We start from the raw sequence: 27,709 nt of genomic DNA on the forward strand, positions 1-27,709 counted from the left end.
TGTGCAGGAAGAAACTTCAGTGCATGACTGAATTCTAATGAATGACTTAAAGTATTGCAGGTGAAACCAGTGGAATGTTAAGCAAACTGATCTCAAAACATCACAAGAACGATGATGTCAGAGGTGCAATACCTTACTTTCCATCTGGGTAACCTCCAACCTGATGGCATGAACATTGATTTCTCATAACTTCTGGTAATTTTTTCTGCCTTCCTTTCTTCTTCAGTTCCCCACTCTAGCTCCCCTCTTACCTCTTCTCTTTCCCTCACCTCCTCCTGGTGCCCCTCCTCCTTCCCTTTCTCCCATGGTCCACTTTCCTTTCCTATAAGATTCCTTCTTCAGCCCTTTACCTTTTCCACCTATCACCTCCGATCGTCTCATTTCATCCACCCCTCCTTCACCCGTGCACCCACCTTTTCCCTTGTCTGGTTCCATCCTTCCCCTCCCCCTCCTTCTTGCTCTATCTTCCGCCCACTTCCTTTCCAGTCCTGATGAAGGATCTGGGTCTAAAACGTCAACTCTTTATTCCTCTCCATAGATGCTACCAGACCTACTGAGTTCTTTCAGTATTTTGTTTGTGTTACTCTAGATTTCCAGTATCTGCATAATTTCTTGTGTTTGTGATCTTCCCCTTTTTGTGCAGGGTGGGTACAACTTGGTGCAGGAAGCATTGGAATCATGATACAGGTTGATTCTACACAGCATGGCACATAGTACCAACAACCAATAAATAAATCATTTTCACAGTACTTCATATCATATTCCAGCAATGATCTCAGCACTAATATACTGCCAATTGTAAGGCTTATGGGAGAAACAAAATTGTTTGAAGAATCCATGGCTGTTTCATATCTCACCCAAACGGTTGCTTAATTAATACCTGGGTCATGAGCTCATTAATTCTCAATCTAAAACACTCCAAAACACAAGGGATTCTGCAGATGTTGGAAATCCGTAACAGAAAAAGCGGAGGAACTCAGCAGGTCACATACACTGTAGAGAACATTCTAAGTGGTTGCACCACTGTCTGGTACGGACGGACAAGTGCACAAGATTGGAAAACGTCTGCAGAGGGTTGCAAACTGACCCAGCTCGATTATGACTACTAGTCTCCCCACCATCGAGAACACCTTCAAAGGCAATGTCTCTAAAAGGCAGCATCCTTCTCTCAGGACATGCCCTCTCCTCATTACCACCATCAGGGAGGAGATACACTCAATGTTTTAGGAACAGCTTCTTCCCTTCCACCATCATATTTCTGAATGGTCAATTAGCCAGCCCACCCTCTGGTTTTGCTGTCTTTTTACACTCTATATTTTTATATACTTCATATTGTATAGTTTTTTATGTACAGTATTGCACTGTACTTCGGCTGCAATACAAATGTGTTACATTGATCATCTTCAGTGTAATCATAACATTCCTATAGTGCAGGGACCTGAACTCCAGCTCTGACACAAGAGAAAATCTACATAGTTGATCCACAGTCTGTCTGCTCTTATATTCCATGCCGTGACTGATAAAGGCATAAATTCCCAACATTCAGTGTGTATTAGCCTCCCAAAACATAGCACCACTGATGTTTTAGGATTAAATCCCATCTGCTACTCCTCTGCCCAATTAACCAATTTATCAATATCATTCCTATGACATTTGTGGAGAGGATGTTTCCTACAGCGGGGGAGTCTAGGACCAGAGGGCACAGCCTCAAAATACAAGCACGTCCCTTTAGGAAACAACTGAAGAGGAATTTCTTTAGCCAGAGTGTAATGACTCTGTGGAATTCATTGCCACAGATGGCTGTGGAGGCCAAATCATTGGATATATATATAAAGCAGAGGTTGATAGATTGTTAATTAGTCAGGGTGTGAAAGGTTACAGGAAGAAGGCAAGGAGAATTGGGTTGAAAGGGATAATAAATCAGCCACGATGAAATGGCAGAGTAGACTTGATGGGCTGAATAGCCTAATTCTACTCTTATATCTTAAGGTAATTCAGTAGCTAAAGATAATCTGTATAACTATGACAACAGCACAAATTATCTGAAAGTTTATCAATCATACCTCCTACATCAACATCCAAATTGGTGACATGTTTACAATGGACTGAGAGTCACTGCACTGATCCTTATAGTATACCATGCCTAGGACCAGGCCCTTCGGACTATCACATCTATCCCATCTTCCCACATGGAGTCTGTACCTCTCCAATCCCTGCCTGTTCCTGAGTTTTCCTTAATGTATCTAAAACATTGTTATTGTATCTGCTATGACCATTCACATGGCAATACATTCCAGTCACTACCACTCTGTGTGGAAAAAAAAACCTACCTCCTAAAACTCTCCTCGCCTTAAAGCTAATTTCTCAAGTATTTGGGTTCAAAGGAGGTTCACAAAAATGATTCCAGGATTGAAAGGCTTATCATATGAGGAGCATTTGATAGCTCTGGACCTGTGCTCACTGGAATTCAGAAGAAGGAGGGGGGAGCTCATGAAACCTATCAAATGTTGAAAGGCTTTAATAGAGTGGATGTGAAGCAGATGTTTCCTATGGTGGGGGAGTCTAGGACCAGAGGGCACAGCCTCAGAAAAGAAGGACATCCATTTAGAAAGGAGGAGGATTTTCTTTAGCCAGAGGGTGGTGATGCTGTGAAACTTGTTGCCACAGGCAGCGATGGAGGTCAAGTCACTGGGTATATTTAAGGCACTGGTTGATAGATTCTTAATTAGGCAAGGCATGAAGAGATATGGGGAGAAGGCAGGAAACTGGGGCAGAGAGGGAAAAAGGATCAGTCATGATCAAATGGCCAGCAGACTCGATGGGCCCAATGGCTGCATTCAGTTCCTGTATCTTATGGTCTTATGGACATAAACAGTATATCCTGGGGAAAAGACTCTATCTACCCTATCTATACCTCTCAATTTTATAAACTTCTAAAAGGTCATCCCTCAGTCTCCGAAGCTGCAAAAAATAAAACATCCAAGTTTGTTCAACCTTTCCTTAAAGCTAATACTCTGTAACCCAGAGTATGTGTGTATGTATGCATGTGCACGCCAGAATGTGTGTGTGTGTGTGTGTTTTTCTATTTGTGTGTGAGCATATGTTTATGTGGCTGAATGTATACCTATATGTATGTCTATTTGTGTGAGTTTGTGTGCGCATCTGAGACTGTATATCTGAATGTACTGCATCTTTCCATATGTCCTTGAATACATGTCTACATGTTCAATACTGTGCAAAAGTCTTTGGCACATATATATACTGTAGCTCGGGTGCCTAAGTCTTTTGCACAGCAGTGTATATTATGTCTTTCCAGTTACCCAATAATGCTTAATACTACTAAGCTAATACAAAGTTAACTACTTTTTATTTCTGTTTCCCAACTATCTACCTATTTTAACCAATATTCAGTACTATGCAAAACTCATAGGCACACTAGCTAAGGACTTTTGCACAATGCAGTATATAAGTATCTATGTGAATGTGTGTCAGTCTATGTGGTATACACTTACATATTCACATATATTGTATGTTTGCATACTGTATTTACTATATGCAAACTAAAGTGTACATGAAAGTTTTGTGTGAATGTGTACCTGTGTGCGCGTATATATCAAGGGTGAAGGTTATTGGGAGAAGGCAGGAGATTGGGGTTGAGAGGGATAAAAAAAATCAGACTTGATGGAATGGTGAAGCAGGTTCAATGGGCTGAATGGCCAGATTTGCTCACTACTATACTCATTCATCCTTTGGTGTATGCATTTCTCCAGTTCGATCTGCTACAATTACCAGGCATTCATTCCCTCCTCTTAATTGGCATCAAACTCTAGACAGTCAGCTGGGTAGTCTTGTCCCCCACCTTCTCACAGCATTTCCTTCATCATCTTCACACCTGCCTTCTCCCCCCACACTTGTTTCCTCACTAGTCCAGCTCATAAGGCCATAAAACAGGAGCAGAATTAGGCCATTTGGCCCATTGCGCCTGCTCTGCCATTCCATCGTGGTAGATTTAATATCCCTCTCAATACCTACCTTCTCCCCGTAACCTAATCAAGAACCTATCAACCTCTGCTTTAAATATACCCAGTGACTTGGCCTCCACAGCCCTCTGTGGCAACGAATTCCACAGAGTTACGCCCACCCTCTGACAAAAGAAATTCCTCCTCGCTCTGTTCTAAAGGGACGTCCTTCTGTTCTGAGCCTGTGCCCTCTGGTCCTAGACTCCCCCACTACTGGAAACATCCTTGCCACGTCCACTCAATCTAAGCCTTTCAATGAAGATTTAGCAATTTAGAAACGTAACCCTGCATCCCTCATCACAAATCATCACTGAACCATTTTGTGTATCCCCGGGACCTTCTATTTCCAGTGTCTGCAGGGATTTGTTTTTTTTTCTCTCTATTCAGCTATCAGACCTTAAATGCAACATCACTCAACAGGGCCATTATAGATTCCGGATGCAAACGCAGATTGTGTTTGTAGCTATGGTAATTACTGATGTTGGCAGATGGGATCAATTTAAAGTAATGAGGTAAAATTATCACACAGGAATTACACTGTTTTAGTACAGAAGCTAACTGACATAAATATGATCCTTTTCATATTGGTCAGATAATACTTGGTGTATTGTGAGCAGTTTTGGGCCCTTTATCTAAGAAGTGGGTGGCAGGGTGGAGATACATCTCTACTAAACGAGGTGTAAGGGGCTCCTTACCTCTGCCTGCCTGCAGGTGACCCTAGGCAAGGTATATCACCTGCTTAGCCACTCTGATCAGGGCTATGTAAAGCCCATGGGAGCAGGTGGTGGATGGTCGTATGAGCAGCTGCTGCACATCACAAATCCTGGTAATGCGATCACTGACGCCAGACAGACAATCTCTGAAGTGTAGTGGTAATGGCTGGGACCACCAAATTGTAAAGACACTGCCCAGAAGAAGGCAATGGCAAACCACTTCTGTAGAAACGTTTGCCAAGAACAATCGTGGTCACCATGATTGCCCACATCATATGACATGGCACATAATGATGATGATCGAAGAAAGGATGTGCTGGCGTCAGAGAGGGTTCAGTGGACTTTCATGAGAATGATCCCAGAAATGAAAGGCTTAATGTAAGTAAAGCATTTGATAGCTCTGGGCCTGTACTCACTGGAGTTTAGAAGATTGGTGGGGAGGATCTCATTGAAACGTACCTAATATTGAAAAGCTTATGATAGAGTGGGCATGCAGAGGATGTTATCTACGGCAAGAGAGTCTAGGACCAGAGGGCACAACATCAGAATAGAAGGACAAACAAGAGAAAATCTGCAGATGCTGGAAATCCCAGCTATACACAACGCTGGAAGAACTCAGCAGGCCAGGCAGCATCTATGGAAAAAAGTAAACAGTCAACACTTCAGGCCAAGACCGTTCATCAGGACTGGAGAAAAAAAATGAGGAGTAAAAAATACAAGGTAGTAGGGTGATGGGTGAAATCAGGAGAGGGGGAGGGTCAAAGTGAAGAGCTGGGAAGTCAATTGGTGAAAGATATAAAGAGCTGGAGAAGGAGGAATCTGATAGGAGATGACAGAAGGCCATGGTAGAAAGAAAAGGGAGAGGAGCACCAGAGGGAGGTGATGGGCAGGTAAGGAGATAAGACAAGAGAGGGAAATGGGAATGAGGAATGCTGAAGTGGGGGGCGGGCATTACTGGAAGCTTGAGAAATCGATGTTCTTGCCATCAGGTTGAAGGCTACCCAGATGGAATATAAGGTGTTGCTCCTCCAACCTGAATGTGGCCTCATCACGGCACATGGTAGTCAAGGAGGCCATGGACTGGCATGCCGGAATGGAAATGGGAAGTAGAATTGAAATGGGTGGCCACTGGAAGATCCCACTTTTTCTAGCAGACAGTGTGCAGGTGCTTAGCAAAGCAGTCTCCCAATCTTATGTCGGTCTCACCAATATACAGGAGGCCTCACTGGGAGTACAGGATACAATACCGGACTCACAGGTGAAGAGTCATCTCACCTGGAAGGACTGTTTGGGGCCTTGAGTGGTAGTGAGGGAGGAGTTGTAGGGGCAGATATAGCACTTGTTCCACTTGCAAGAATAAGTGCCAGGAGGGAGATTAGTGGGGAGGGACGAATGGACAAGGAAGTTGTATAGGAAGTGATCCCTGCGGAAAGCAGAAAGTGGTGGGGAGGGAAAGATGTGCTTGGTGGTGGGAACCTTTTGGAGATGGTGAAAGTTACGGAGAATTATGTGCTGGGCACAAAGGCTGGTGGAGTGGTAGGTGAGGACAAGAGGAACCCTATCCCTGGTAGGGTGGCGGGAGGATGACATGGGCATCAGAATACAAGGACGTTGCTTTAAAACAGATGAGGAGGAACCTATATAGGCAGAAGGGTGGTGAATCCGTGGAATTCATTGCTACAGGCGGCGGTGGAAGTCAAGACATTGGGTGTACTTAAAGTGGAGGTTGCTAGATTCTTGATTAGTAAGGGTATCAGAAGCTACAGGGAAAAGACATGAGAATTGGGTTGAGAGAGATAACAAATCAGCCATGATGGAAGGTGGAGCAGACTTGATGAGCTGAATGGCCCAATTCTGCTCCTATGTCTTATGGTCTTAAAATTTTAAGTTTAGTCCATTAAGACTCAACCCCATTTAAAACTTGATCTTTAATATCTAGCAGATACATATGATAAGCAGCTTGCATCCCCAATGTTACCCCACTCAATTGAATTTCTACTAAATAATCAGAAATGACTCAATGAGGAAAGCAGTTTCTTCATCCAAGAACAAAAAAAATTAAGACTTCCTGCTGGTAGCAACATATTGAGGTTTATAAATAACTTAGATCATTAACATTCATTTGCATAGAGAGCAAATCTCACATTTTAATGTGAAACTACCCGTGCTTATTTCTGAATTTCATCTCTTGAAATTGACAGCACCTGTAACAAATCTTCATGACAGTGAACCTGGAAAGAAGCACTGAATAATTAAATGAGGAGGAGAATAACCAATGTCCATAGCGCCAGAGAGTTGTAATATTTTTAGTATCTGCTGTTTTGGTGGGCCAAAGGGGTTTGACATATAAAAATATCATATACAATCTCAACTCGATAAAATAATAAAGGATATATTCTGTCATAGCTATTCAGTAACAATCATTAAGCAAGAATTTCCAATTTTTGTGCAATACGGGCCAAACATTGAGCTATGATCTGGAAATATGATTTTTAAAGCAACTTCACATTGTGCTTAAGAGCAATGCTGCAGACTGTAACATCGTAACTATGAGCTGGTTGTTGGTCTCACCTCTCGCTGTGGAAAGGGAGACACTTCTCTCTCCCTTGTTAGCCTGTGACATGTCGAATTGTTGGATGAACAATGGCTTTTGTTGGACTGCGGATCATGGTCTCTATTTGGGGGCTCTGCTGTTGCTTGCTTGGTGGGTGGTGGGTGGTGATTCTTCCTGCTGGAACAAGGCGAGGGAGGGTTGAACCTTTGCTATTGCTTGTGGGGGGGCTTTGGGGTTCTAACATTTTTCTGTCATTCATTCTTTGGGGTTTTCTTCTGTTTTGTGGATGTCTGAGAAGAGTAAGAATTTCAGGTTGTATACGGTATACATTCTATGATATTAAATGGAATCATTGAACCAGTGGACTTTTGCATCCGGAATCCAAAATGATTGAAATTAGAAGTGCTATAATTAGTTACTCAGGTGGCTTAATGAGGAGGTGCAGGGTGAGCTGCTATTAAAGGCTGTGGGTTTGAAAGATCTCTGGGTTAATTGGGCACTAGTGTGAGTGGTTCGATTCGAAATAATCTGGTGCTGGTGATGGGGACAGTGCTATGTGGAGAGGACAGGAGAACGGTTCAGCATGTGATGACAGGTTGGCCAATTCACACTCAGGGATGAGGTAAACAGTGGCACCCTCTTTATTATCAGCATCCCTACAGAATGATCTGAGAAAGAGTGATGGCATCGTGGAAAGCTCCATACTCACAAGCTCGAAGGGGGCAGATTGAAGATTAAAGTGTTAAAGATGCTATGACTAACAATGGGAAGAGTAGGCTCGGTGGACCTAATTACCTGTGGGCCTGCATAAATAACAGTACAGAATCTGGGACGAAGTACATAATCAAACATCTCTAGCGTTTATCAAGAGGTTAAACAAAATAGGTAAAGATGGAATAATCAATTTCAACTTGGAGGAAAAAATAACAGCACTGTACTTCGCCCATATCCAGTTATTAGTAGATAAGTGATCCATTTCCAGATTCATCACACGTAGCTGCTCCTTTAGGGATTTAATACTTGAGATGCGTCACATGGGCCCCAAGCAATAAACCAAAAATGAACTGATCATCAAGAAATCTCAGCAACAGCAGACGTTCAGCTTTCCTGCCAACATTTTTCTTTGGCCTGCCAGACAGTTACACTGGGCTGGGCTGGTGCAGTTACCAATACTGTTATATAAATGATAAAAACAGCACCATGATGTTAGTGTGCTCATTCCTAGGACCAATGTTTTCTTGTGCAAACCTTCAGCAACTTTGGATCTTCATAGTAGAAGTTTTAAAAAAAAAAACAGCAAATAATAAACACCTTAAATAAAAGGACAGAAAACACTACAAAGTCAACGCTTCACAATGAAAGAGGAAAAAGTAACCAAAGGAACATTTTGGATGAGGATATTTGATCAGATGTTCACTCATAACAGATTATGATTGATAAGGTGTCAATATTTAGCCGTTTTTTTTATTCAAATGCTGGTTAAGATGCACACTGTCAAGAATTTGGTGGCATTTGGTGGCTATTCAGTTCACAACAGATGTCTAACAAGAATGCAGCAAACTGAAGTACCAATCCTGATACTCGAAATATTTTGCAGAAAATATTGATTGTTGAAATTCGATAATTGTGTTAGCTGGAACACTTGTAACATTTCTACCTTATTGCTTTAAACTTCCAACGAAATGGGGCACATCTTGTCTCATAAATGTCCTTGATTTTTATCGTGTAAAGATGCAGTCAAGCTTACAAAACAAGTTAAAGTATTGCCAGAGCAAAGGCTCACTGTTTTCAGTGCTGATCTCCAAGGCCTTCGATGCAGCCAGACACAACTGCAAAGCAATTTAACACTCGAGTTCCAGTCTAGCCAGGAGTTCATCCAGAGCTTTCAGTTTCTGGTTAGCTTCCTCGATAGCACTGTAAGTCAGTACGTTGCTAGTAACATGGAAGCGGATATCATCTACAAGGGGGATAGAGTCGGTCTCCTGGCGGGCCTCTACAGCTGTAGCGTCCTCTTTTACCACTTGAGCAAACTCCTCTGATTCCACAAGCTACAAAGTAAAAACAAAAGTGTTGAGAATTGAGATAAATTCCCCTCCCTTCATACAATGCCTTGTAAAAGTATTCAGCCACCAACCCTTTGTTCACATAACTGAATATTACAATCAGGGATTTTGATCAATTTAACTGCAATTTTTTATTTGTCAATCACATGTTCCTTTTTTCACAGTAGAGCCCAAAAACAGGAAAATGGTAAAGCATGGAAAAGTAAAATTTCAAAACTTGAAAAGACAACAGTTCAAAAATATTCATTCCCTTTTGCTCAGTACTTAGTTGAACACCTCTCCCAGCTATAACAGCCAATAGTCTTTTTGGATAAGTTTCTATTAGCTTGAAACAACGTGATGGAGCAAGATTTGCCCATTCCTCCTTGCAAAATTCCTCAAGCTGTTCCAGGTTAGTTGGGGAGCAGCAGTGCACGGTAATCTTGAGGTCTTGCTAGAAATGTTTGATCAGTTGAAGGTCAGGACTCTGACTAGGCCGCTCAAGAACGTCAATTTTCTTCATTTGAAGCCACTCCATGGTTGCTCTGGCAGTGTGCTTTAGGTTATTGCCCTGCTGAAAGATGAACTTCCTCTCCAGTTTAAACTATCTGGCAGAGGCTAACAGGTTTTTATCCAGGATCACTCTGTACTTAGCAGCACTCATCTTCCCATCAATCCTGACCAGATCTCTAGAAAAGCATCTCCGTAGCATGATGCTACCTCTACCATACTTTACAGTAGGGATAGTGTACCTGGCTAATGCACAGTATTAGATTTACACCACATGTATTGCTTAGTATTGAGGCCAATAAGTTCCACTTTAGTCTCATCTGTCCACAAGACCTTCTTCTACATCTTTACAGTAAGTGATGCTTTGCAAAGATTTTACGGGCAAGGATATGTTTTTTTTTTACCCAGGGCTTCTTTGCCACTCTTCCAAAAATACCTTTTTTATGCAAGGCCTCAGATTGTGGAGCCGTGAACTTCATCTCCAGGTGCAGCCACTGACTTCTGCAGCTCACTCAGTGACTGTAGGTGTCACAGTAGCCTCTCTTACAAGTGCCATTCTTCTCTGGTGACTAAGTTTAGAGGGACATCCTGACCTAGGTAGTGTGGCTGTGTTTTTGTATTTTTTCCACTTTTTCATGATAGACTGCACTGAGCTCCAAGATATGTGCAGTACCTTTAAGATAGTCCTGTAATCTTCCCTAGATTTGTGCTTCTCTATTATCATTTCCCTGACTTGTCTTGAATGCTCTTTTGTCTTCATTTTGGTTTAGTCTGTTGAAAATCTACCATATTATTAAATCAACATACACAAAATGCTGGAGGAACTCAGCATCTATGGAAAAGAGGAAACAGTTGATGTTTTGGGCAGAATCCCTTCATCCGGACCGGAAAAAAAAAGATGAGAGTCAGAGTAAGAAGTGAGGGGAAGAGAAGACAGTAGTGATAGGTGAAACCAGGAGAGGAGGAGCAGTGATATAAAGAAGTGGGAAGTCAATTGGTGAAAGAGATAAAGGGCTGGAGGAGGGGCAATCTGACAGGAGAGGACAGAAGGACACGGAAGAAAGGGAAGGAAAGGAGCACCAGAGGGGGGTGATGGGTAGGTAAGGAGATAAAGTGAGAGGAGGAAATGAGAAATGGGGAATGGTGAAGGGGGGGGCAATTACAGACGATCACAGCCACCTGTGGCAACAGATTCCATAGATTCACCATTCTCTGGCTAAAGAAATTTCTCCTCATCTCCGTTCTAAACAGACATCCCTCCACACCCGCATGGTTTGTTGCCACCCGGGTGCCAGGGTCCGGGATGTCTCTGACCGGGTGCACAACATCCTGGTACGAGAGGGAAAGCAACCAGAAGTCGTGATACATGTTGGGACCAACAACATTGGCAGGAAGAGGGATGAGGTCCTGAAGTGTGAGTTTCGGGAACTAGGCAGAAGGCTGAAGAACAGGACCTCAAGGGTGGTGTTCTCAGGATTGCTGCCAGTGCTACGTGATAGTGATGGCAAGAATTGGAAGAGATGGCAGTTGAATGCGTGGCTGAGGAGTTGGTGCAGGGAGCAGGGTTTTAGATTTTTGGATCATTGGGATCCCTTCTGGGGAAGGTGGGACCTGTACAGATTGGATGGGTTGCACCTGAACCCAAGGGGGAGCAATATCCTTGCAGGTAGGTTTGCTAGCATGGTTCGGGAGGGTTTAAACTAATTTGCAAGGGGGATGGGACCCAGAGCGATAGAGCAGTGAAAGAAGTGCATGGAGTAAAGCCAGATCTAACATATAGAGAGGCTTTGAGGAAAGAGAAGCAGAATAAACGGTGTAAAGGTAGTAAGGCAGAAGGGCTGAAGTGTGTGTACCTCAATGCAAGAAGCATCAGGAACAAAGGTGATGAACTGAGAGCTTGGATACATACATGGAATTATGATGTAGTGGCCATTACAGAGACTTGGCTGGCACCAGGACAGGAATGGATTCTCAATATTCCTGGATTTCAGTGCTTTAAAAGGGATAGAGAGGGGGGGAAAAAGGGGAGGAGGGGTGGCATTACTGGTCAGGGATACTATTACAGCTACAGAAAGGGTGGGTAACATAGCAGGATCCTCTTTTGAGTCAATATGGGTGGAAGTCAGGAACAGGAAGGCAGCAGTTACTCTGTTGGGGGTATTCTGTAGGCCCCTTGGTAGCAGCAGAGATACACAGGAGCAGATTGGGAGGCAGATTTTGGAAAGGTGCAAAAATAACAGGGTTGTTATCATGGGTGACTTTAACTTCCCTAATATTGATTGGCACCTGATTAGTTCCAAGGGTTTAGATGGGGCAGAGTTTGTTAAGTGTGTCCAGGACGGACTCCTGTCACAGTATGTGGATAGGCCAACTAGGGGGGAATGCCATACTAGATCCAGTACTAGGTAATGAACCGGGTCAGGTCACAGATCTCTCAGTAGGTGAGCATCTGGGTGACAGTGACCACCGCTCCCTGGCCTTTAGCATTATCATGGAAAAGGATAGAATCAGAGAAGACAGGAAAATTTTTAATTGGGGAAGGGCAAATTATGAGGCTGTAAGGCTAGAAATTGCGGGTGTGAATTGGGATGATATTTTTGCAGGGAAATGTACTATGGACATGTGGTCAATGTTTAGAGATCTCTTGCAGGATGTTAGGGATAAATTTGTCCCAGTGAGGAAGATAAAGAATGGTAGGGTGAAGGAACCATGGGTGACAAGTGAGGTGGAAAATCTAGTCAGGTGGAAGAAAGCAGCACACGTGAGGTTTAGGAAGCAAGGATCAGATGGGTCTATTGAGGAATATAGGGGAGCAAGAAAGAAGCTTAAGAAGGGGCTGAGAAGAGCAAGAAGGGGGCATGAGAAGGCCTTGGTGAGTAGGGTAAAGGAAAATCCTAAGGCATTCTTCAATTATGTTAAGAAAAGGATGCAGGAGTGAAGGTAGGACCGATTAGAGATAAAGGTGGGAAGATGTGCCTGGAGGCTGTGGAAGTGAGCGAGGTCCTCAATGAATACTTCTCTTCGGTATTCACCAATGAGAGGGAACTTGATGGTGAGGACAATATGAGTGAGGTTGATGTTCTGGAGCATGTTGATATCAAGGGAGAGGAGGTGTTGGAGTTGTTAAAATACATTAGGACGGATAAGTCCCCGGGGCCTGACGGAATATTCCCCAGGCTGCTCCATGAGGTGAGGGATGAGATTGCTGAGCCTCTGGCTAGGATCTTTATGTCTTCGTTGTCCATGGGAATGGTACCGGAGGATTGGAGGGAGGCGAATGTTGTCCCCTTGTTCAAAAAAGGTAGTAGGGATAGTCCGGGTAATTATAGACCAGTGAGCCTTACGTCTGTGGTGGGAAAGCTGCTGGAAACGATTCTTAGAGATAGGATCTATGGGCATTTAGAGAATCATGGTCTGATCAGGGACAGTCAAGCATGGCTTTGTGAAGGGCAGATCATATCTAACAAACCTGATAGAGTTCTTTGAGGAGGTGACCAGGCATATAGATGAGGGTAGTGCAGTGGATGTGATCTATATGGATTTTAGTAAGGCATTTGACAAGGTTCCACACGGTAGGCTTATTCAGAAAATCAGAAGGCATGGGGTCCAGGGAAGTTTGGCCAGGTGGATTCAGAATTGGCTTGCCTGCACAAGGCGTGATTTTTATTAACGACCTGGATGTGGGGGTAGAAGGGTGGGCTGGCAAGTTTGCAGACGACACAAAGGTTGGTGGTGTTGTAGATAGTGTAGAGGATTGTCGAAGATTGCAGAGGGACATTGATAGGATGCAGAAGTGAGCTGAGAAGTGGCAGATGGAGTTCAACCCGGAGAAGTGTGAGGTGGTACACTTTGGAAGGACAAACTCCAAGGCAGAGTACAAAGTAAATGGCAGGATACTTGGTAGTGTGGAGGAGCAGAGGGATCTGGGGGTACATGTACACAGATCCCTGAAAGTTGCCTCACAGGTAGGATAGGATAGTTAAGAAAGCTTATGGGGTGTTAGCTTTCAGAAGTCGAGGGATAGAGTTTAAGAGTCGCGAGGTAATGATGCAGCTCTATAAAACTCTGGTTAGGCCACACTTGGAGTACTGTGTCCAGTTCTGGTGGCCTCACTATAGGAAGGATGTGGAAGCACTGGAAAGGGTACAGAGGAGATTTACCAGGATGCTGCCAGTTTAGTGAGTATGCATTAAGATCAGAGATTAAGGGAGCTAGGGCTTTACTCTTTGGAGAGAAGGAGGATGAGAGGAGACATGATGGAGGTGTACAAGATAATAAAAGGAATAGATAGAGTGGATAGCCAGCGCCTCTTACTGAAGGCACCACTGCTCAAAACAAGAGGACATGGCTTTAAGGTAAGGGGTGGGAAGTTCAAGGGGGATATATTAGAGGAAGGTTTTTTACTTAGAGAGTGGTTGGTGCGTGGAATGCACTGCCTGAGTCAGTGGTGGAGGCAGATACACTCGTGAAGTTTAGAGACTACTAGACAGGTATATGGAGGAATTTAAGATGGGGTGTTATATGGGAGGCAGGGTTTGAGGGTCAGCACAACATTATGGGCTGAAGGGCCTGTAATGTGCTGTACTATTCTATGTTCTATGTACTCTGAGACAGTGTCCTCTGGTGTTAGACCTCTCTCCTGCTCACCCCCACCCCCCAGCACAGGAAACATCCTCTCCACATCATTCATCTCATGACGCACTATCTTTTATAGATTAGCTCAAAAAATCCTGCTTCAATACATTTTAAATTTAGAAAATGTGCAGTAAAATGTGAAAATACTTGTGGGAGCTGAATACTTTTTCAAGGCACTGTAAATCTTAAATCTGAGTGTTTGGGTACAGAAGTTGAGATGTTATGTTGAAGTTGTATAGGAGTTTGGTGAGGCTGAATTTGGAGTACTGTGTGCAGCTCTGGTCACTTACCTACAGGAAAGCTATCAATAAGCTTGAAAGAGTGAAGAGAAATTTACAAGGTTGCTGCCAGGACTTGAGGACCTGAATTTTAACGTTGAATAGATTAGGACTTTATCCCCTGGAGTGCAGGAGAATGAGGGGAGATCATAAAGAGGTACGTATACAAATTTATTATGGATACAGATAGGGTGAATGCTTGCAGGTTGGATGAGTCTAAGTCTGAAGGTTGTAAGTTAAGGGTGAAAGATGAAATATCTCAGGAGAACCTGAAGCGGAAGTTCCTCACCCAGAGGGTGGAGAGAGTGTGGAGCAAGCTGCCAGCAGAAGTGGTGGATATGGGTTCAATTTCAGCATTTAAGAAATTTGGGTAAGTACTGGATGGGAGAAGTATGATCCAGTACAGGTCAATGAGACTAGGCAGAAGACATCAGCATGGACTAGATGGACAAAGGGCCCGTTTCTGCACAGTATGACTCCATAAATCCTCAACATCATATCTGAACTCAGTTCCTCTGGCCACCACATACTCAGAAGACTAGGCATGCATGACTTACACTGTCTTACACTCCACAGCAGCAGTGAGCAGTGCCATCGTTCAAATGAAATGTTAATCTGAGCCCTCGCCTACTCTCTTAAACAGGTACAGTATAAAACGTAAGTCATTTTCAACATTGTTAAAAGAACAGTTGTGTCCCAACTGCAAAGTCCAAGGTTTCACCTAAAACAGCTTCCTCTGAGGTAGAGTACCAAATCATAAACATAAGAGATTTTGCAGTTGCTAAAAATCTTGAGCAACTCACACAGAATGTTGGAGGAACTCGGCAGCTCAGGGGAATAACGTTGACTGTTTATTCCCATATGCAGATGCTTCCTGAATTGCTGAGTTCCTTCAGCACTTTGTACATGCTGGTCTGATGTAGAGCTGGAGAAACAGACAGCATCATGGTGAATATTCACTGATTTTAATATATTTGATTAAAGGGAGAATACTAGTCCAAATCAAAGTACAAATAAATTTATTATCACCATATACTACCTTGAGATTCATTTTCTTTCAGGCATTCACAGTACAGAGAAATACAATAGAATCAATAAAAAATACACACAATCAAGACTGACAAACAACCAAATGTGCAAAAAAAGACAAACTGTGCAAATAAAAAATAGACAAATAAATAATACTGAGAACATGAGTTGTAGACTCCTTGACAGTGAATCCATCGGTTGTAGAATCAGTTCAGAGCTGAGGTGAGTGAAGTTACCCTTGCTGGTTCAGGAGCCTGATGGTTGAAGGGTAATAACCGTTCCTGAACCTGGCGGATATGGCCCAGCCCATCACTGGTAAAGCCCTCCCAACCATTTAGCACATCTACATGAAATGCTGCCATAGGAAAGCAGCATCCATAACATTAGAGATCCCCACCACCCAGGTCATGCTCTCTTCTTGCTGCTGCCATCAAGTAGAAGATACAAGAGCCTCAGGACTCACACCACAAGGTTCAAGAACAGTTTCTACTCCTCAGACATCAGGTTCTTGAATAAAAGGGGATAAATACACTCACTTGCCCCACCACTGAAATGTTCCTACAACCAATTATATCACTTTATGACTCTTTATCTCATTATCTCATTATTTACTGCTATTTATTTATATTGTAGAGACTCCTTAATTTCATTGGGCAGAATTCACCCAGGTTGTTAAGGATTAAGTTTGCCATGTATGTTATGTGTTACATTGTACGTTACTACGTTTTGAGGGCTGGGTTTTTTCTTACATATATACGACGTCGCCATTTGTTTGGGAGTGGAATAAAGTGTATATTAGAAGTAATTACACTCATGTCGATTTTTTGTGGACACTCCTACAATATTTGCATTTGCACAGTTCGTTGTCCTCCGAATTCTGGTTGATCTTTATAATATAGATTTGCTGAGTGTGCCCACATGAAAATGAAGCTCAGGGTTGTATATGGTGATATATATGTACTTTGATAATAACATTTACTTTGAACATTTGATGTGGGCCCTAAGGCTCCTGAAACTCATTCCCAATGGCAGGTGTGAGAAGAAAGCATGGGGGGTGGGGTAAGGTATGTAATACATATTACAGATTATCCCTGAAGCATTTACACCTTGGTGCCAGTGTTTCCACAGCTAATGTGACAGTGGTCAGATGCCAGAAGAGTAATTTTTATCAGAGGCACCATTTCAATTCTGGGCATAAGCTGGGTGGGCTCCCCTGTGGCGCCTGTATGTAGCTGTCAAGCTGACTGGAACATGACCACGTTTTTTCTACATCTCTACCCTTCAAAGTAATTTATTTGAGAGTTTCCTGAGAGACGCCATCTGTGCTATGCAAGTACATTTTGTATACAATCAAAACTGCTAGGTGATGGACTGAACTCCAATGGTTAATAATTCCACTTCTGTATAATGTGAGGCACCATGGAGGGATTTCTACAAAGCTGTTTGACAGTTAATTCAATGGAAATGTTTTATAGGTTAAACAAAATAAGCACATTGTTGTTGGTAGAGAAAAAAAATTACTGCAGAACTGAACAATACTCAAAGAATGCTTTTTAATTTGAAAAAAAATTTACTTATTTAGCATTCAAGAATTTTCTACACTACTACAATGCCTCAATGTATCAATGAACAATGGAACAGTTATTACCATTCAACCATTAGGCTCCTGAACTACAAACACAAGAGATTCTACAATGCTGGAATCCTGAGTAACACACACAAAATGCTGGAGGAACTCTAACAAAAAGTAGTGGATACAGCCCAGTCCATAATGGGTAAAGCCTTCCCCACCAATGAGCCCATTGACACGAAATGCTGTCTCAGAAAAGCAGCAGCCATCATTGGGGACCTCCACTACCCAGGACACGCTCTCGTCTCACCGCTGCCATCAAGAAGGTACAGGAGCCTCAGGACTCACACCACCAGGTTCAGGAACAGTTTCTACCCCTCAACCATCAGGTTTCTGAACCAGAGGGGATAACTTCACTCAACTTTACTTGCCCCATCATTGAAATGTTCCCACAACCAATGGACTCACTTTCAAGAACTCTTCATCTCATGTTCTAAATATTTATTTATTACTGTTATTTCTTTCTTTTTCGTATTTGCACATTTTGTTGTCTTTTGCACCGAGGTTGAGCACCCAAGTTGCTGCAGTCTTTAATTGATTCTATTATGCTTTTTATTCTCTAGAAGTATTGAGTATGCCCACAGAAATGAATCTCAGTGTTGTATATGGTGTCATATATGTACAAACGTACTTTGATAATAAATTTATTTGAACTCAGCATGTCAAGTAGCATCGAGGGGAAAAAATAAAGAGTTGACATTTCAGGCCAAGACCCTTCATCGGAAATACTGACTCTTTATTCTTTTCCATAGGTGCTACCCGGCCTGTTTAGTTCCTCCAGTGTTCTGAGTGTGAGGCTCCTGAACCAGCGTAGATAACTTCACTCACTGCAACTCTGAACTGATTCTACAACCTACAGACTCACTTTCAATGACTGCACAATTCATGTTCTCAGTATTATTTATTTATTTATTTATTCTTTTTAATTTACACAGATGTCTTCTTTTGCACATTGACTGTGTGTCACACTTTGTGTGCTGTGTTGCAGATTCTATTGTATTTCTCTTTTCTGCTGTGAATGCCAGCAGGAAATTGAATCTCAAGGTAGGATACAGTGACATGTACGCACTTTGATAATCAATTTACTTTGAACCTGAATACACTCTGAATGTGATATTTATAGCTAATTTATGCAACTAATGAGGTCTAAACACACAATGATTTAGTGACTATAACCAGCCTGTTTCACAAGGAATGTTCCTTTGACAGGTAAATACAGGTAAGTGCTTTCATATGGTAAGTGTGCATGCACCTGAACATCCAGTTTCCAATTTTTTCTTGTGTTTCCATTGAGATCCCAGTTTATTCTTATTTGCATTGAGTGCCCTATTGACAATGTACTTAAGAGATACATGAACCACTTAATAAAAGTCACAAAGAAGGCAATACGGTGGCTATATTTCACTTCAGAAAACGTAGGACGAGGGAACACGAACCAATTCTCTTAGAGGGATCAAAAGTGGAGAGAGAGAGAGAGAGAGAGAGAGAGAGAGAGCAATTTCAAGTTCCTGGGTGTCAACAATCTGGTCCCAACATATTGATATAGCTATAAAAAAGACAAAACAGTGGCTATATTTCACTAGGAGGTTGAGATTTGTTTTGTCACCTAAAACACTCAAAAACTTCTACAGATGTACTTTGGAGAGCATTCTGACAGGCTGCGTCACTGTCTGATATGGGGGAGGGGGTGCTACTGCACAGGATCAAAAGAAGCTACAGAAAGTTGTAAAATTAGTCAGCTCCATCTTGGGTATATCCCTGTAGTATCCAAGCCATCTTCAAGGAGTGGTGCCTCAGAAAGGTAGCGTCCATTATTAAGGACGCCCGTCACCTAGGGCATGCCCTCCTCTCATTGCTGTCATCAGGAAGGACATACAGGAGCCTTAAGGTACACACTCAATGAGTCAGGAACAACTTCTTTCCCTTTACCATCCCATTTCTGAATGGACATTGACCATGAACACTATCTCACTACATTTTTGCACTACTTATTTAATATATTTAATTACAGTAATTCACAGTTTTTATTATGTATTGCATTATATTCAGCCACAAAGACAACATATTTCATAACATATGCTGGTGATATTAAACCTGATTCTGATTTAGTTAGCCAGGAAGAACAGAATGCAAGGTGGCAAATTCAAACTTCGTGAACCTCAAGCCAGGACTATCTCGCCTCCTCTGTATAAACAGACAAAACCTCAGTTTTCTGATGGCCCCATGCAAAGGTTTAGTTTGTGGTCCCCCACATCAATAAAATTAAGACTGCTAAACAACCTTGTTCAGCACTGGGCCAAAACTGCAGACCAGATAAAATGCCTTGTTATGAGCCAGCTGGCAGCTTTGAAAAAGAGACTGAAAAATCCCTGTTGCAAAAAGGGATTGAGCTGGATTTTCCAGAGCGGAACCTGATGCCTACATTCACTGCTGTGACCACTAATCCCCTGGAACCCACCTCTGCCAATCCCAATGGCCAAACTGCTTATTCAGTCATTCCTGGAGCCAAGCTGCAAGGCCCTAGGTGGTGGTCGGACTTCAGACTGTGTCTTCACATGGGCAGGTCAGAGGAGCCCTAACAACAAAACTCCCAAACATCCACAAAGACTTGGAATCCACAAAAGTGAAAAATTAAAATAGCAGTGTGACGGCTCGACCACGCCGCAAGCAAACTGGCTCCAGCAGTAGCGGGCGAGTCTGCAGCCAGCGGCAACTGAGAGGGCTCTGAGGGGCAGAGCTCAGCCCGGAAGCTGATGTCACTTCCGCCCCGCAAACAGCGGGGGATGCTGGGAGCGGGCACAAGCGCGCGCGGATTGAAACAGTAAACAGGGTGGATGAGTTGGCAAAGAGGGCGTTAAAGAAAGAAAATGTGGAAACGCGCATTAGTATCAGTAAAGCAGAGGTTAAGTGTGTAATCTGGGAAAAAGTCAACCGAATGTGGCAAGAAAGATGGGACAGGGAGGGGAAAGGGAGGCATTTATATCAAATACAAAAGAGTGTTGCAGTTACTAGGGTAGGTAATGGAAACAGAAGAGAGGAAATTGTGTGGACTAGGTTAAGGCTGGGGCATTGTGCATTAAACAAAACATTGAAAATGATAGGGAAACACCAGACAGGATTGTGTGAGGAATGTCAGGAAGAGGAGTCAGTAGAACATGTAGTTTTGTGTTGCAGGAAGTATGGGAGACAGAGAGAGATGATGAGAAATAAATTAAGGGAGTTGGGGGTGCAGGAATTCACATTAAAAGGGTTGCTGGGCATGGGTGAGAGAGCACAAGTCCGGGTATGTTTAGCGTTTTTAAGGGGTATAGGGTTTTTTTTATAGGATATGACGGATAAACAGGAATAGGGTACTAGGATGGTCAGAGATGGGAGGGTAAAGTGTAGGTTTGTGTGTGTGTGCGTGCGCGATTGGGTGAAGGGATTTAGAATATATGTCTAGTGCACATTCCGGAGCAGAGGGTGGCGGTAATGCACCATTAAGCTGGATGCCGACCGCCGTAAAACAAGATACAGACAGACAGAACAGTAAACAGTCCAACTAGACCCTGCTCGACTCAGTGTGTTGCTTTCACTCGTTGCGTATCAGCGCGACCACAAGAGCGTATTTAAATAATGTGAAGCCAGGTGTGTCTTAAAATATTCTTGCCTAATTTTTCTCCTTCAAAACCCTGAAATCAATGATCTTGCAGATTTTGTATCAGCTCTAATGACAAAATCCTGGCTAGATTGGGCGATAGCACTCCGAGACAAATACAGTCCCAAGTCTTCCAGTACAGTTCATAATTGGGACTAGAGCTTAATAGATCTTTGAGGGGGGCATGATACAGGAAGAGCAGCTTACCCTACCGATTTCATGCTGATTACACGATGGAGTTCTGATCTGCGGCATTGCTTTACAACTAAGATCAAGACGGCTAGGGAAATACTCCCTAGAAATCTAATGAGAGGTGTTCTCATTGAAACATAAAATGCTTAATAAACTTTACTGAGTGAGTGCTGGGAGGAAGTTTCTTCAGGCTTGGAACCCTAGAACAAAGTGTCACAAATTCACACTATGAAGTCGGCCATTCAGAACTAAGATGAGGAAAAATATTTCACTTAAACATTGAGGGTCAGTTCTCCAACTTACCAAAAACTGAGGCTTTTGAATACTACATGACTCAAGGACTATGAGGATAGTGTGGGAAGATCAAGTGGAGGTCAATGATGAGCTTCAGACCATTCTTGGAAAGTCAATCAATGATCAACAATTTGCTGTATACATTTACATGTATTAGGAATTTGCTGTGGCGTGTTAGTCAGTGTGTGACATGCAACAAAAAACATTCAACAATTATAAAAGATAACAAATTATATAAAACTGATGTTAGAAGTATGCATATGGGAGAAAATGTGCCTAAATACATAAATACCAGATTTACAATGTAAACAGCATTATAAAAAGTGGTTTAAAGTGTTTACAGTGCAATGAAGGGGTTAATATATAGAGGGGGAAGCTAAGTAGAATGGTTAATCAGATTAACTGCCCGGGGGAAGAAACTTTTAAATTGGTGTGAAGTTTTTGTTTTAATAACCCTATAGAAGGGAGCTTTTGGAAAAGGCTGTTTGATGAGCATATTCCTGCTGCTATTAGTATTATTATGAAATCTGCGGCAATTCTTTTCCAGACCAGGCAACAAAAAATAAATCAGTACAATGACTTCCAAATGAATACATCATTTAAGATCATGGAACTATCATTCCCCCTAAATAACACAACATTCTTTTTGGGACAACAATCACTACTCCACAAAGATATCGAATTAGTGCCCCAGCATTTCTGAGTGAACACTGCCAGTGCATGAAAAGAGCAGCAATTTAAAGGGTAGGCCAAACATTACTCAAGATTGATAAACAGCTCATAAAAATAAACAAGTCATTAAATCAGAGACCAATGCAATTATCTATTTGAACCCTCAAATTCTTCTCTTAAATAACAATGCTTAAATATCAATGGGTGCTATAGTAACACAGTGGTTATCACAACACTATTAAAGGTAGTTTTTGTTTACACAGAGAGAGGTGGGTGCATGGAATGGGCTGCCAGGATGATAGTAGAAACATTGGGGATGTCTAAGAGCCCCTTAGATAGGCACATGGATGAAAGAAAGATGAGGGCTATGTGGGAGGGAAAGTTTAGACTGATCTTAGAGAAGGTTAAAAGGTTGGTACAACATTGTGGGCCAAAGGGCCTGTGCTGTACTGTTCTTTGATAATATTTCTAAAACTATGTTACATGTTGGGCAAAAGTTTTCTTGCCGACCTCTTTTCCCATTCCTAACATCCTAGTGTATTGCTGGCGTGCCAGATGAGAGTACAATTCAGATTGAGCAATTTTATTATTTCCTTTATCAACCTTCACATGAAGGCATTTTGTCCACAAGCAAAAATTACAAATTTCTCAGCATTAGAGTCCAGTCAACAGTCTTCAGAGCATGCCAAGAACTTCAATTTTGTACATCAATTGACAAAAAAGGCCCGTAATTAGTAACCAGCTTTTTTTTGATTATCTGAGCTTTGAATTATGAAATATTATTAATATTCACCCACTATCCTCTCACACACAATCACCCTAGAGTAGCTAATTCGGTCATGGACATACAAGAAACTGCAGATGCTAGAATATGGAACAAGGAATGTGATGCTGGAGCAACTCAGTGGGTTAGGCAGCATCCATGGAAGGAAATGGACAGTGAATGTTTCAAACAACAGGAACTCTGCAGATGCTGGAAATTTCAGGTTGAATTCAGATGCTGCCAGACCTGCTGAACACCTCCGACCTATTAACCCACCAGAGCACAAATAAAAATTACCTTCTCGATGATTTTAGCCATATACTCTGTACACTGATCTTCCAGCCGGGAAAGTCTGAAGAGTTTTGCTGTCTTCCAGATGCTGACTACGGTGTCCTCAGTCAGCATGGTTGCAAGGGTCTTTCCACATAGCCTCTTCAAGCCTGGCAGAAGATACATGTCAGCAACACACAGCACCTCATACACATTTTCCGGGGATAACTGCAAGCAGGAGAAAGGGAGAATGAACAACTAGGACTGTAACGCTCTTGTCAAGACTCACAAACTAATTTCCTTGCTTTTACACATAAGAGATTTCCCAATAGCATCCCATTTTAATTCTTCTTCCCATTTCCATTCCAACATACCAAGGAATGAGGCCATGGCCTCAGCTGCCACAATGAGATCACACTCAAGCTGCAGAAGCAACATCTCAAATTCTGTGTGGGTAGCCTCCAACTTGAGGGCATGAACATCGAATCTGCTAACTTATGGTGATTTCCCTACCCTTTCTCTCTTTTTCCATTTCCCATTCTGGCTCCCCTCTTACCCTTAGTCTTCTCCCCACCTGCCCATCAACACCCTTTGGTGCCTCTCCTCCTTCCCTATCACTCACGGTCTGCTGTCCTATCAGATTACTTCTTCTTCGGCCCCTTGCCTCCTCCATCTGTCACCTCTGAACTTCTCACTTCATCCACCCCACTCAGCCACCCACCTTCCCTTTCACCTGGTTTCACCTATCCCCTTCTAGCTTACACTCCCTCCCCTCACCCCCACCCCCACCTTCTTATTCTGGCCCTGCTCCCTTCCTTTCCAGTCCTGAAGGGTCTCAGGCCAAAACTTTTGACTATTTATTCCCCTCCATAGCTTCACCAGCATTTTGAATAGGTTTCCTTTCTTTTGTTTTATTTCAATGTGATGCTTGGCTTTGACTGCCAAATTACATGTTTTTATAACATAATAATTTTTATGTCTTTTGTGTACTACTGTAGGGTAGTACTGAAGTGTAGCAGCTAGAACAAGTGCCAGCGACTCAGGTTCCATTCCTGCCTGTCTGTAAGGAGTTTCTACATTCTCCATTTGACGGCATGGGTTTCCTCCGGGTGCTCCAGTTTCCTCCCCGAGGCCAAAGAAGTATGGATTAGGATCAGTAAGTTGTGGTCACACTATGCTGGCACTGGAAGCATGGCGACACTTCCTCACCATACACATCCTCGGACACAAACAGCACATTTCAATGTATGTCTTAATGTACATGTGGCAAATAAAGCTTGTCAGGAGGAGAGAGAGCAGCGCGCCACACGTGCGCAACCCTCCAGTGAAAAATGATATCGTATCCGTTTAATAGGGGCCATGGACAATTCTGATTTGATGGAGACAGATGTGAAAGCACAGAAGAACATCTGGAGAAATTTCTGAAACGCCAGTTCGCTGCTGTTGTTACTGCGCGATCGGGAATCTTTCGGCGGGAAGGCCTCAAAATCCCCGGCTTTGCCTGCTGTTGGCGACAGAGATTGAGGTCGGCTCGTTCGGATAGAGATGGTGCTCAGTACTGTCGGAGAGTTGATCGGAGGCTCAAAGTTTTCGGATGACTCAGAGTGGTCGAGCATGGCAGGGAGAGTTTTTCTTCCTTCTCCTGCCTGCGTGAGATGTGGGACATTTGAGAGACTTTGAACTTTTTACTGTGCTCATGGACTTCTTCATCAAGTTATGGTATTGTTGCACTGTTGTAACTATATGTTATAATTATGTGGTTTTGTTAGTTTTTTTCAGTCTTGGTCTGTCCTGTGTTTTGTGATATCACACTGCAGGAAATATTGTATCATTTCTTAATGCATGCATTACTAAATGACAATAAAAGAGGACTGCGTGTCTTCATAATCTAATCTAATCTAACCTTTCTTTGATTTTTTTATTTTGTATTGCTGCCGCAAAACTACTGGGAGAGAAAGGGGGAGATGGCCAATATATAAAGAAGAATGGCGGGGAGTGGAGAGACAGGAGCCATAATTGACAGAATGAGGAGAGGTGGAAATCACAGGCAGGTTGCACCAAGTAGACAGAGGTGGGTGATAGGTGAGACCAGGTAAAAGAGAAGGTGGGTTAGTGGTGGAGGGAGGATGACAGGCATTCTGGTCCGTGGCCTCCTCCACAGCCACATCAGGCCACACTCAAGTTGGAGGAGCAGAACCGTATATTCCAACTGGGTTTTCTCCAAACTCTCTAACTTCTGGTAACTTCCCCTCCTCCCCTTTCCCTTTCTCCATTCCCCATTTGGTTCCTTCTCACCCTTTCTCTTCTCCTCCCCCACCCATCACCTCATTCTGGTTTCCCCTCCTCCTTCCCTTTCTTCCTTGGTCCACTGTCCTCTCCTATCAGATTCTTTCTTCTTCAGTCCTTTGCCTCTTCCACCTGTCACCTCTCAGTTTCCTACTTCATACCCCCTTCCCCACCCACGTGATCTAACCTATCACCGGCCACCTTGTACTCCTTCCCCTCCCCCACCACCTTATTCCAGCATCTGTCGCCTTTCTTTCCAGTCCTGATGAAGAGCCTTGGTCTGAAATATTGACTGTTTACTCCCCTCCACCAATGTTCCCTGACTTGCTGAGTTCCTCCAGCATCTTGTGCATGTTACCTGAGGTGGGAACAGTGCTCTAATATTGACTACTACTCAACCCAATGACTTCCTCCAGCATTTTGTGTGCATGTTGCCTGAGGTTGGAGGTGGGGAGGTTTGCTCCAATATAGACTACTACTCAACCCATTGAGTTCCTCCAGCAGATTTTTTGTTGCTGTTAACAAATGGCAGTGCTACAGAATAGTTAAGTAAGTTTCTAGTTAACTTTGCCATTGCTGGGTGTCAGGAAGAGTTTATGAAGTATTCTCAATAGACAGTGATGGGTATGAAGGAATTCTCACACTAACCAACACTCTCACGGTGCAGGGATTGTCCTTGATAAGAACTACAAGAAGAAATTGGATAAATTTGGGCTGTTTTCTCCAGAACATCAGAGATTGAAGGTGACTGGGTAGAAGATTTATAATTGATAAGAGTCACACATAGATTTAATTCTTTTCTCTCAGGGGAGAACTTCAAATGAAAATAACAGGGTCTAGTGCTTCCCAGCATTAATGACAAATAAACTCTTCTTGGGCTTCAAGCCAGGACAGGTATATTATAACCGACGTCTCAATGACAAACTCTGCCAGCTTCTTCAGGGATGATGCTTAGACATGTCTAGTCTGGTGGTATTTATAACTCTGTATTCCATCCTCCCTGATTGGTTAGTCCTCATCCAATCAGACTTCTGCTCTCCCACCTTGTTTACAATCAAATTTCAGTTTTTAGAGCGAAACCTTCAGCTTTGTTAAAATTTGTTTCATTTAGTTTTATTTCAATGGCTTCCTTTACCAGGTTTTACAAGCCATTGGCACGGCATAGTAGATTTGTACCCTCAAAGTCAATCCTATGGCCATTGCGAATGCAATGTTCTGCTACTGTGGATACACCTCCTGTGCTCCTTGATGCGTGTTTCCACCATTCATCCCGTCTGGCCAATATACGCTGCTCTGCATTCACAGGGGATCCTGTAAATGCCAGCCATCTCTGACCTGCATACGTTGTGACTTGAGCTTCCTTACGAGTTTGTGGATGGTATTAATCCAGTGTTTCTTCAGGATCCTGGTGATCCTTCCAGAAAATGTGGAAATATAGGGAGGACAGGCGGTTTCTGAAAGGGAATCTGATTGGATGAAGACAAACCACTAGAATGGACATGCCCAGGCATCAACCCTGAAGAAGACAGCAGTGTTTGTCATCAAAGAATCAATTATAATCAATACCTGTTACCAGCTTGAAGCCCGAGAAGAGTTATTAGAAATTTCAAATGTTAAGGGCAAGCATGAAGGGGGGAAAGTTTAAAGGAGATGCATGTGGCAAGTTTTTTTTTTACAGAGAGTGGCAGATGCTTGGAATGGGCTGCCAGAGGTGATGTTGGAGCAGATATAATGGTAGAGATTAAGCGGGTGCTAGATAGAACCATAAACATACAGGGAATGGAGGAATATAGGTCATGTACAGGCAGAGGAGATGTAGTGGCATGTAAAAGTTTGGGCACCCCCGGTCAAAATTTCTGTTACTGTGAATAGCTAAGCAAGTAAACGATGACCTGATTTCCAAAGGACATAAAGTTAAAGATGACACGTTTCTTTAATATTTTAAGCAAGATTACTTTTATTTCCATTTTTTACAGTTTCAAAATAATAAAAAAGGAAAAGGGCCCAAAGCAAAAGTTTGGGTACCCTGTATGGTCAGTACTTAGTAACACCGCCTTTCGCAAGTATCACAGCTTGTAAACGCTTTCTGTAGCCAGCTAAGAGTCTTTCAATTCTTGTTTGGGGGATTTTCGCCCATTCTTCCTTGCAAAAGGCTTCTAGTTCTGTGAGATTCTTGGGCCATCTT

The 27,709-nt window shown here is 42.8% G+C and overlaps 1 protein-coding gene across 3 annotated transcripts in view; it reads right to left on the minus strand.

The window, feature by feature from the left end:
* Positions 1-6,682: 6,682 nt before the first annotated feature.
* The window catches only part of abtb1 (ankyrin repeat and BTB (POZ) domain containing 1), a 92,997-nt gene continuing 71,970 nt past the window's right edge, over positions 6,683-27,709 (minus strand). The window contains exons 10-11 of one of the 3 annotated variants that reach the window (XM_072280253.1): positions 23,266-23,466; positions 6,683-9,334 (exon numbers count right to left, since the gene is read on the minus strand). In XM_072280253.1, coding sequence (XP_072136354.1) covers positions 9,128-9,334; positions 23,266-23,466 — 408 coding nt within the window. In that variant the 3' untranslated portion in view covers positions 6,683-9,127. The remainder of the gene's footprint in view (positions 9,335-23,265; positions 23,467-27,709) is intronic. The other 2 variants (XM_072280252.1, XM_072280254.1) reach the window with 2 other exon arrangements.

The sequence above is a fragment of the Mobula birostris genome, chromosome 16, assembly GCF_030028105.1.
Source record: "Mobula birostris isolate sMobBir1 chromosome 16, sMobBir1.hap1, whole genome shotgun sequence".
Classification (NCBI taxonomy): Eukaryota; Metazoa; Chordata; class Chondrichthyes; order Myliobatiformes; family Myliobatidae; genus Mobula; species Mobula birostris.